The sequence below is a fragment of the Plectropomus leopardus genome, chromosome 10 (genome assembly GCF_026936395.1).
Source record: "Plectropomus leopardus strain MGB_pleo_1.0 chromosome 10, ASM2693639v1, whole genome shotgun sequence".
NCBI lineage: Eukaryota > Metazoa > Chordata > Actinopteri > Perciformes > Serranidae > Plectropomus > Plectropomus leopardus.
In genome coordinates this window covers 2,482,885-2,495,035 of record NC_142185.1, presented here as the reverse complement: position 1 = coordinate 2,495,035, position 12,151 = coordinate 2,482,885, and the positions used below count along the sequence as shown (strand labels likewise).

Sequence of the window (12,151 nt, the reverse complement as noted above, 5' to 3'; positions counted from 1 at the left end):
GTCAAAGTAGAGCTTGACGACTCCAGGGGAGCGACAGAGAGGCTCACACGGGATCTGAAGGGCAGAACACACAGGGAGGGACTTCTGGGGAAATAGAAACTTAGCTGTGCACATGATAACAAACGGTGTAAGTTTCCCAACCCCCACACGTAACCCCGGCTCCCTCCCATCCCTCTCTATATGTTGTGTGCTCTTACCCTAAAAGCAGCCTTATCTGGAGTGAGAGTTTTTACTGCGAGCCATAACACAGTCTATGGATGGACGATGGGCTGGTGGATGCTTCTTCTTCTGCATTTACACCTTGGTAATGCTCCCTGGATTGAAGGTGGGGAGGAAGGAAGGGTTTAACATGGGACTGTTTGAGATGGATGCATGTTGGACTGCTGATGTAGCTGACAGCTTGTGTGTGTGTGTGTGTGTGTTCTCATCAGCTCCCTCTCTTTGTTTAACACCTTTGGACTGAGCTTTGTGGCAGCTGTGTGTAGATGTGTCTATGGATTATGACAGGAGTAGGATATGCATTGTGATTATGTTCAACCCTTTGAAACCGGAGCAATCTTTCAAAACCATGGGAAGAAGGAATAAGCAAAGACAAAACAAAAAGGCCCAAAAGTTGCAAGAAGGTAGTCAAATGTGACAAGAAAATGACCTAAAAATTGTTTTAAAAGTAAAGGAAAGGACTTTTAGAAACATATTCAAAAATTGATGGAAAGTCCCTAAAACTATATTAAATATTAAATGTATTATACATATATATATAGTATATTTTATATTAAATTGAAATAATATGTGTTAAATATGATCTTGCAAAAAAAACCCACATTTATTAGAAATAGTGTTTAAAAAATCTGCGCTTTTAGGCCATTTTCTTGTTTTTGTGTTTTACTTTTTTGTATGTTTGTTTGTCTGTTGTTGCTTTTTCTAATTTTTTGGGCCATGTCTTCAGTTGCTTGTTTGCTTTTTCCCATTTTTTGTTTGTTTTTTCTTAAAAAGCAAATTATTCAGGTTTCAAATGAAAATATTTTTGTACAGTTTTAAAATCAAATATTTAAAAATAATTTTCTAAAAATACTAATTTCTTGCAAAGTTTGAAACATTATTACCAAGCTGCTCAATGCCTTTTCCAATGTTTTTGTTGTTGTTGTTGTTGTTTTTCTTAAAGAAATCACTTTGCAAGATTTTCTCAGGTTTCAATACTTGTGAAAGGAATCTGAAAGCAGCACGAGAAAAGTGATGCAGCTTCAGGTTTTTAGACTTTGTAATACCTCACAGCTCAAAATGAGCTTTCTTGCATGCACAGCTGCAGATGTTTCAGGACTATGTGAAGACTGGAAGATGGTTCCATAAGAGAGGAGCATGGTAGCTGAAGGCTCTGGTTCCTATCCTACTTTTGGAGACTTTGGGAACCACAAGTAATCCTGCATTTTTAGAGCAGCATTTTCAGTGATCTTGAGGGTTGGTATGGAACTATGAGCTGTGACAGACAGGATGGAGCATGACCATTTACAGTTTTGTAAGTAAGGAGGAGGATTTTAATTCAGTCCTGGATGTTACAGGGAGCTGGTACAAAGAAGCTAAAAGTTTTGTCTGAATTTAATATCAAGAAATTACCGCTCTTCCAGGCTTTTACATCCTTAAAACATGTTTGAAGTCTAGATAGCTGATTAGTTTCATCTGGTTTCATAGATGATACATTTGTATGATACATTGTGTATCGTCAGCATAACAATGGAAATTTATAGTGTTTTCTAATTATGTTGCCTAGAGGAAGCATGCATAATGTAAAAAGGATTGGTCCAAGCACAGAACCTTGTGGCACTCCGAAGCAGACTTTCGTATGCACGGAGGGTTGATCATTGATGTGAACAAATTGGGAACGATCTGATAAGTAAGATTTAAACCAGCTTAGTGCCATTCCGTTAAGGCCACTTAACTGTTCCATTCTATGCAGCAAGATTTGATGGTCAGTGGTGTCAAATGCAACTCTTAGATCTAATAGGATCAAGACAGAGACCAGACATGTATCAGAAGCAATCAAAAAGTCGTTATTAATTATTTCTACTGCAGTCTCTGTGCTATGATGAAAATCTAATGATGTCTTTCTCCCTTTGCATTTCTAAATGAATGCTGTGTCCTACTGTGCAGTGGTGTGTGTTTCCCTCCCCGCTCCCTCCAACATCTCCATCTCCTCGTTCAACATGGAGCACACACTCAGCTTCCTGCCCGGCCTCCAGACCCCCTCTGACACCCTCTTCACTGTTCAGATTCTCTGCCCCAGGTACTCCGCCGACACGCATCACAGAGCTTGGATAGAAGCAGAGAGCTGATGGCACACAGACAGGCAGGCTCAGGACCAGTGGACAGACTTTCTGTTGGTACTTTATACCCACTGAGACCAACATATGAAACACGTGCACTGATTTTTGAGGAAATTGAAGGTAGCTGCCAGAAAACCACGAAATGACAAAAAGCCTTAATTATATCATTTTATCCTCTAAATGATCATAACGGTCTGCCTCACAAAGCTTTACTCTTTTCTTACCACTCTGGTGTAGCTTCACGCCAAAGACATTTTCTTGGAATGACTCTCATTGAATGGAGGCTGTGTAACAGATGTGATAGATGTAATGGACAAGTACTGTCGTATGATGCTGAGTTATTAACTTAAATGGCTCCACCTCTTGTTGAGATGTTGTCCCAAACTCAGACTTCTTTGGGAAAGACTGAGCTTGTGAGATCTACATTTTGTTTAGCTCAAAACATTAATTACTGGAGACCACCTTATGACAGGGATCCACTTAAAACATGTTGGTCAGGGGCGTAAAGTGGTGGGCCAACAGGCCCTACTTCCCTACCCCCCTATTTTCAGCCCCCTTGCTCATACCACACACATCTTTGAACTTTGAGAACACAGCCTACGTCACGTAATAACGCTGCAAGCAATATAAGGTGTGTGAGTGTGCTTATAGGGTCCCACAAATAACTGACCAGAGTTTGCTTTCCATGTGGATGTATGTGTTTTTTCTCTTCCACACCTCACTATGTGCCTCTTTTGCCCAAACCTCACCATCTGTGACTTTGTCCAAACCATCATGACGGTCTGCGTTGTTTGCCGTGTAATGTTTTGTAAACATAATGACCATGCTGTGTCATCCCAGCATGTGCGTTTGTTGATATCATGGTCACAGCATTGTGAAACGAAAACAGCAGACACAGAAGGATACCTAAAACATAATACATAGACATGAAAGTCCACTGCAAAGTGGCAACATGTGATTTGAATGATGACGTTTGGAGATCTGCGAGTTCTGTTTTTGTTAACATGTTTAAGAAAATACAATATGATGATTAGTTTGCAATCAGCAGAATACAGACATAAAGCATGGTAAACTTGGTATTAACATATTTATTTTTAATCTTGTCCTTTTTAAGTTGCAACAACTTCACATCATAATAATAAGTAAATATAACTATATTTGAAATAAAATGAGCAATTAAATTTGCTTACATTTTTCAAGGCAATCAGTTCCCTAGATTTTATTTTAAATTAAATCAACTTTTGAGATTTTGCAGCATATGATTAATCCTCTCAGGACCATAAACGTCTGTACAGTATCCATCCAACAGTTTTTCAGATTTTTCAGTCTGGATCAAAATGGTTGGATGGCAACAGCATCTCATATTCATTCATTCATTCATTCAGTCTGAAATGTACTCCAGGATGCTGATGCTCACCTCCTGCTCTGCACATTGTGTCATATGTTTCACTTTTGTTTCTGAGGAACTTGTTAACTCCTTTGACTAAGCTCTTTTATAGTAATTGAAACAATATCATAACAAGTATGATTTCTGTGTATTAGTATGACGCACACAGCAGCTAGTTGCCTTTTTATTCAGCTGTGACATGCGTGAGCATGTTGACAGTTGCGTTTCCTCTCCGGTCGTCTACATGGATGTCAACCTGCTGTGCTCAAAGTTATTTTGCAGGATGACACATTGGATTCTTATCCTCAATCTTTTTCTTTTGCTTTGGAGGAAGAAGAAGAACCCATGGAAGACAGTTGCTGCTTGTTCCAAGCTGACGGCCAGACAGACGTGTAACCTAACGCGAGCGTTCAAGGACCCCTTCGATCACTACCAGGCCCGTGTCCAGGCCTTCACACCCACCCAGACCTCCAGCTGGACCGTGTCCGGGTGGTTCCAGCCTCTGTCAGACAGTGAGATAAGCACTTCTACATGCAAGATTTAAAAATTACTTACATTTCTCTAGAGGTTGAGGAAGTGTTCACTTCCTGTACTTAATACCACACAGTGAAAATACTGCATTAAAAATGTTACTTAAGGAAGAGTAAGTTTAATCAGAAAATGTATTTAAAGTATGGAAAAGTAAAAGTACAGAAAAAATACCCCCCAACAATAAACAATAATTGTTTATAAAATACTTACCAGAGCACCCCAAACAGAAAACTGTTTAAAAAGAAACACCCCCAAATTTTAAAACTATTCAAAAAAAGAAAATGACTTGAATGTATATTTAAAAAAGTTGCCAAACGAGCTCATTCAGAAAAATAAAACACCCAAAAAACTTGAAATATTGGGGAAAAAAAGGAAAAACAAAGAAAATGATTTAAATGTTGATCAAAATAGCTGCCAATGTATTTTCTGTCAGTCAGCTAATAAAATAATCGACTAATCACTTCAGCAGTAGTTGTATAAATTGTTGGGCGTTTTATTTATAATAAAACATCAGATTTTACACATTCTTTCAACATTTTGTGTCCTACATCAGAATGGCAAATACTTTTTTTTCTTTCTTTCTTTTTTTAAATTCTGCCTATTTGTCCCGCTGTGGATGTCCTCCCAGCAGACTGACAGTGGGTGTGTTTGTCCCTGCAGCTGTGCTGGGACCTCCTGACGTGTCTGTGTCAGGCTGTGGGAACTGTTTGCTCCTGCAGCTCAGAGCTCCTCCAACAGCAGGGCTCCAGCAGGTGAGGGATTTATACAGAGGACTCATCATCGATGTGCAAAGGACCCGGGACAGAGCACAGGTATGTGTCAGGCTTAATGTATATGTCCATTGCACAGTCTATGGTAAGGTTTAACCCTTAGGGCCCACTTTAAGATTACACACATGCATTTATATGATTTTCTACTCTCATTTAGTTATTTTTTAACCAATATGAGTCCTAATTATAAATATCAAACATTCATTAATTTTCTGAATTTATTTATTTATTTATTTTTTTGTTGCCTATGACAGTCTGGGATATGTCAGTGATTAGCAGCAACATTGATTGTGACAGTGCAGCTAGTGGAAGTAGCATGTATTTTCTCCATATGCGAAATATGGTAAAAATTACGTGGTGGAAATGCTGGAAAACAGTAAAAATGACAAATTTCAAATCAAAGCCCAGAATGACTCCCAGAAATAATGCAATGCATGTTGTTATGCTTTGATGGCTGTGGGATCAAAAATGTCAGTTTGAATGGGGCATTTTTTTTACCTTAACAGTCTGAATGTAACAATTTAGTTTCCACAGTGTATTTTAGAGTTATTGTAGGAGCTGAGCTGGAAATTCCAACATTAAGCAAAAATACACAATTTTGCCAAAATGTATGCCATATTTAAAAATAATTATATATGAAAAGTGCGAAAAATGTCCAAAACAGTCATTAAGGGTTAATTATCAGATCCACTGGCCATTTATAAACTTGAACGCAAGGCGAAGGCCAAAATGAACAGAAAATGAAGAAAGAAAAGTGTGTAAAATGCAGCAAACAGCCCCTCATGGTAAGGCTGTGTTTGTGTGGGGCCTCATAGCTGTAATCAGTGCTGTTCTTCCACAGAAGCTCTCATACTGTGTGCATTCTATGAAGTGTATTAAAGACATTGATATTGTATATGTTACTTCCACAGACCATGACAACATGTGATAGACACACAGCAGAGGTGCTGTGATTTGATCCCTGTGACATTTATCCTCCCAGTTCACCTCCTGACATAACTGAATTTCTGCAGCTCTGCATGTTTCTGTTGCAGTGTTTGATGCCAGGTTGCGAGTTGGATGATATGAAACTCAGAGCTGTTAAAAATACCGAGAAATCAAAACAGGAAAACCCACAAGTCAGCTGCTCCTCTTTGACAGACTCATGAAAGGCTGATGAGAATACTGAGCAAAACTTGTGTGCATATCTACGGCTTCTAGAGGCGTCAGCTTCCCTCAGACGGCTGATGTTTTTGTGTGGGTTTTACCCACGTCTTCCTCTCACTGCCTCATGCGTGTCTGTATTAGAGGAAACACTCAGCCTGATGAGAAAAACAAAAAGGAATTCATCTTCACATCTATTGTTTTAATCTTCTCACCTCACATTCGACTTCAGCGAGAGTAAATGACGTAACAGCTGGTCAGACCTGACAGTGGAGCCTAAATCATTATTGTCTGAATATAACTTCCTGTTCCAACTTCAGCTTCAAAACATCAAAAAAAGAACTAGAAAAGCGTAACATTAGTGAGACACATGTAGCCCTGCTAGCAAGCAAGCGTTTCCACATCAGTGATTCAGCCAGTATTCTGCTATTTTTTCAGGAAAATACACTACACCGACACAGGAAGTGATGTGTGTCACCTGCACTTTCTTTGGAATTACAAGAAATGAATAGTTACAGCGAACAGCAACAACTACAAAAAAAAAAAATAGAAGAAAAGAGTGCCACCTACAGAAACTAATTCAGTTTTTGGGCGGGCACTTTTTTAACACAAGAGGACCAAACAGATCTGACCAAAAGACAAGGTTAATAGAAATATAACTAGCCTAATAAATTGGAAAAAAAACTTAAACAAATAAATTGCAACAAGCCACAGGTTTTCACAATAAAGGAATATTACTTATGTTTGATTCTTTATATGAACTGAAACATTGAAACTGGATTGAAACTGCATAGAACCTTTTTTGTTAATTTAAGTGGTGGTTAGTTGCTAAGCACTTGAATAACTTACAAATAACATTCACAAATTCTGAAAGAATATTAAACCTGCAAAAATAACTATTTGCATATCAGTTACCATGTGTGATGTTGAATTGTTGAGTGTTTTTTTTTACCTCATGCCTCCATGGTGAGCAAAAAATCCAAAAATGACAGACATTCTGCTTCAACTGAAGAAAATTGGGATCACCTGTAACATCTACTTTTTCTAAGATTTCACAATATAAAATAAATGAAAATAAATAAAACGCGCACCTGAGCATCCCCTACACGCGTGCTCAGACTCAATACTCATCCATCCATGAGGCTGCTTGTACAGATGTGTTTTAAATCATAATAATTTCATGAACTGTGTCTGGGAAGATTTTACTCTACTTTATGCTCTACTTTATTACTTTTTTATTTTACTCTACTTTCAGTGCAGTTCAGAAGGAAATAGCAAACTTTGTACTTCACGTTATTTATTTAGCAGTAGCATTTACTAATTACTGAACAGATTGAGATTTTTCATGCACTGTACTGTGTGTAAAAAAATCCCGTGTTCAGAGAAGAACTTATGTTTAATCAAAAAAGCTACCGCCATTTATGACGTCAAGGCAGACCTCGCCTGCGCTATGGTTCTTTTCTTTTAACTTTTTTTTTGTATAATAGTCTGTAGCAATCAATAAAAAATGATATGTGTATTCTACATTAACTATTAACAACATAAGTTATTTCTTTTTTGTATTCTTGGTATATATAGATGTGCAATAATGATTGTTTGGTAGTATGTATGATAATATTGTCCAGTGTCAGGTCTTTATTTGATCATGTGGCGATACAGTAGCTAGTTTGGGTGCAAAATCTGCCAGTGGGGCCCATCATAATACTGTGCACTGGGGCCCGTCGAAACTACCATACACCACTGTAGCTACATACTTCATGCCTAAGGAACAGCGGTTAAGATTTTAGAAATACTGAAGTCATACCGATTTTTTCTATGGTTCAGCTCTATTTTTGTTTTTATTTCTCATCATGAATTTCTAAAACTTTCAAGAACAAAAATATTGGTAGATAAATGTTAAATCCATCCATGTGTAATCATCGATCTAAATGTAAATCAAATTGGTAACACAAGTTCAAAATTCAGTCAATATGGCCAGAAGAGAACACATTGGTTTTACCAATTACAATTTCCTGTTTTATGGCAAAATGTACAAAATGGCCACCTTGCCATGGCAATGCAGTTCCTCAAAGACTCTGAATTTTAACACCTTTTCACAGTTAAGGTTTTGATATTGTGGCAAATTCAGAGCTGATATGATTCATTCTCTAGGAGGACTTCTTAAGAGTATAAATCATGTCATTTCCTGTGCAGTGCAGTGACAAACCACTTCCTGTTTCCTGGCAAAACATGGAAATTTGTGAAATTTTTCTGAAAATTTGACATTTGTCTACAAAATATTTTTGTACCACAAATCTGACACAAATCAGATAAATCCCCTCACAGAAAAGGAGGAGGAGCTGTGGAGCTGGCCAAGTTTTGTTGTTTTGTTTTTTTTGGGGGGTTTTTTTGAGTATACCTAGTTCCTCCAAAATGCATTGAAAGATTAAAAGTAATTAGGGGGCGCTGTAGAGCCAACAAGTCATGCCAAATCTCAGTTGCATCTTTGATTAAAAAATATTAATCATTTAAACATGAATGAAAAGTTTCATCATTTTTTTGCATTTTAAAGTCCTAAAACATGTTTTTAAAATTCAAATGTGCGCATTTAATCCATGATGGCAAAAAAAAAAAATCCTATGCTTTTGGAGGTGAGAGCAATGAACCACTTAAATTTCATGAACATCAAGGAATCTCACAGATGCTGGGAGGTGACATGGATGTTTTCTTTTAAACTTTTAAAATTCATTTGTATTTTGCACATGCATTGTAATCAAGCAAATGAGTAACTTGAGTGCGCATAAAAAAACTGTATCCCGAATCTGGAGTGTGTTTGGGAGTGCCACCCCGAGTCAGTCATTTCAGACTTTTGCAGTTTTTGACAGTTCTGATGAGTGTGCCCTTTTTCCAAGCTTTTTAAGCCTCCAAAAATTAAGGGCACAGGAGAGAAAAAACCCAACCTGTACAAAAACAACTTGTTCCTCGCCTTTGCATGCTCAGTCCCTAATTATTCATTTTTATCATAATTTAAATGTGGTGAGTATTTCTGAGTGTCACCAGCTGGTGTGTCTGTTGTGTTGCAGTTCAAACTGAGCTTGCCGTACAAAGAGGAGCACATGATCACATACCTGCAGCCAGGTGTGGAGTACTGTGTCAACGTCTCTGTGACGTCATTCTTCAGCAGCAGCCATGTCTCCAGTAAACCTCACTGTGCCTTCACCAGCCCACCTATGCCCAGGAGCTCATGTATGTGCTGGTTAACTGCATCACTCACAAAGATTCTCACTTCATGTGCTGCATTTACTAAGTAGCTGGTGTGCAAACTAAGGGCTAATTAAATGTCAAGTCTTTCTACAACAGAAGTGTGTATTCCAAGCAGCCAAATCTGATGTGTGTGTGCTCCTGTTTGACAGTGTACATGGTCTTCATCCTGCTGGCTGCGTTCTGTACTCTGGGATTTCTCCTCATAGGACTGGTCATCTACAGCGGTAGACGGTTGCTGAGACAACGCCTAACCAGACCTCTGGTAACAGATCCGACTGTGTGTGCTTAAATTTTGCACCCAAAATACTCCATGATCACAGAGTGAATAGATTGTGATACAATGTGGTACAGATGCCAATCAATCAGATCAGTTTGTCTGACTAATTGTTTTCTGTAATCAGATCATACTTTGATTATTAATAATCATACAACAGCTTGTTATTGATAAAGTGATGAGTAAATTCATCAATTAATCATCAAAACATAATTTTGTTGAAGTTATAACTTTTTTATATAGCAGCTTTAAAAGCAGGGTTTACTAAGTACAAGAAACGTAACAACAAACAAACAAGAATATGACCTGTAAAAAAAAAAAAAAAGCTGTAAAATCATTTTAAAAAATAACTGTAAAATATATAATAAAAATAAATATAAGTATCATTTTTTGGACATTTTCACATTTTCCCAATCTTTAAAAAAATAATAATTTTCTAAATTTACGAATTTCTTGCAAATTGCAAAACATTTCTTGCCAAGTGTGTCATTGCCTCTTTTTTCTATGTTTCCATAAACAAAGAAGTCGATTTGTTCACATTTCGAAGATTTAGATGCTTATGCAGGCATCTGAACACATCACAGGGAACGTAATGTCAGTCCAGGTTTCAAAGGGTTAACAAGTGTTTTTAAAAGAAGTCACTGAGTCACTTTATCTCCTCAGGCAGGTCGTTCCAAAGCTGAGGAGCCCTGATTGATATAAGGCTGACTGAAGTTGCCTGAATGAGACTTTAAGTGAAGTCCTGTCATCTCCATGCAAGTCTGCCTCTGTCTCTGTCTCTCTTATCTGCAGTCATACATCGTCCTCCAGTGCCAGAGCCGGGGAGATGAACCAATTGAGCTCTCAGCTCAGATCTCAGCCGCGCAGCGACATAAGGAAGGCTCTGCTGTCTGCCTGCTGCCTGCCCACAGGCCCGTTCACTCACTGAGCGGGGAGAGAACCACTGTGGACTGTGAGTGAAATCCAAAATGGGAAGTGGAGTGAAGTGCTGCAGAGACCTCAGGAGCTGGTTCAGGTGGAGCTGAATTTGCTAACTGAGGTAGAGGGAGAGGTTGTGGGTAACACTGTTTTTCTTGTAAATTTTTACTTTCCTGTTTTAATTTCCTTTCTGACTATCAACAGTTTGAGATGAATTAATTTTCGGTCTGTTATTGAACTTTTATATCCAAGAATCACATGAGGAGGAGCAGAAGTAAACTTAATGATGCATGAAACTCGACCTGAGCCACCACATCAACATAGGAAAAAGCATCAGTCTTCAGCAAAGCTCACGCATTGGTTTGAGTATTATTACTGTTTAGAAAATGTGTATTATTACTGTGAAGCATCTTTACTTAATGTGATTCTTCCCATGGTTACTGTGTCTTACTGAAAAGCTGTTGATTCATGAAATGTGTTTTATTGATCATGTCCTGCTCATAGTGCTGATGCCACCTTTAGGGAGATGAATGCAAGATATCATAAACATCTGATGAATACAGAATGGTGTACTGGAAAAGAGGGGTTTTTTTTAAAGCTTCCTGTCTGTATTTAATGGGAAAGCGCTAGAATAAAAGGGAGAGAGAGAGGGGGGATAACATGGAGCAAAGGGCCAGGGTGGGAGTCAAACCCACGGCTGCTGCAGCATTAAAGATAACTGTGGTTTGCGTGTCCGTGTGTGTACCTCCTGACTAATAAAAGCTTCTCCGCACATCATGTGATCACAGTCCATTCATAACCACTTCTTTATTAATAAAACTGAAATCACTAAACATTAATAGCTTAAAAGTTTATTACCACTGCTCTTGGTACTCATATTCTATCTTAGTAAAAACTGTTTTGGATCAAAAAGCTAAACTACAAAAGCATAAATATCCAAAAACATTTTGTCTATGAAACAGCTTTTTTGTCAATAAAACTGCTCCAGGCTTTAGGCCACCCTATGATGTCACAAACTTGACCGACTTCTCTGGTTTCTTTCTTTAAGAAAAAGTAGCCAGTTTTCACAAATATTTATTGAACCCCCTACCTTATGGAAATAAACTATTGGAATTTTTTATTTAGGTGGTGTTCCCCTTTAATTAATAATATCTATAGTGATTTAAAAGTGTCTTAAATAAGTGTAAAAAATGCACTTTTTATTTACTTATCTAAAATTTACTTCTAAACATTAATGCATGCATACAAACATACATACAATACACATATTTGCATACATTTACATCGATGTTGAGTATATATCACTAAAACATACTAACAAAATACTTTTTACCTTCATCACAGGATCAAAATCTCTTCAGTCAGATGACAAGATAAGTCATATGACTTTATGGATAACATAACATAATCATACTTGTATCCGAGTTTTGTGATAATCTCAGAATATCCCATTTATTCTTATTTAAACTTTTATTATTTCTCTTAAAGATAATAATCCTTAAGAACTAAAATAAAGACTCTTACTGACAGTTTTTTTTTTTTTTTTTTTTGAATTTACTACATATTA

At 37.5% G+C, this 12,151-nt stretch overlaps 1 protein-coding gene across 3 annotated transcripts; it reads left to right on the top strand.

Moving 5' to 3' along the window:
- Positions 1 to 2: 2 nt before the first annotated feature.
- LOC121964851 (interferon alpha/beta receptor 2-like) lies at positions 3 to 11,605 on the top strand. Of its 3 annotated transcripts, none has more exons than XM_088082852.1 (7): positions 3 to 304; positions 2,146 to 2,278; positions 4,036 to 4,217; positions 4,897 to 5,048; positions 9,212 to 9,374; positions 9,542 to 9,669; positions 10,459 to 11,605. In XM_088082852.1, the coding sequence occupies exons 1-7, from the start codon at positions 181 to 183 to the stop codon at positions 10,624 to 10,626; spliced, it is 1,050 nt and encodes a 349-aa protein (XP_087938978.1). In that variant the 5' UTR covers positions 3 to 180; the 3' UTR covers positions 10,627 to 11,605. The 3 variants fall into 3 exon arrangements, with proteins under 3 accessions (XP_087938978.1, XP_087938977.1, XP_087938976.1); XM_088082851.1 differs by having other exon boundaries at positions 3 to 325; positions 9,542 to 9,654; XM_088082850.1 differs by having other exon boundaries at positions 3 to 325.
- The last annotated feature ends 546 nt before the right edge of the window (positions 11,606 to 12,151 follow it).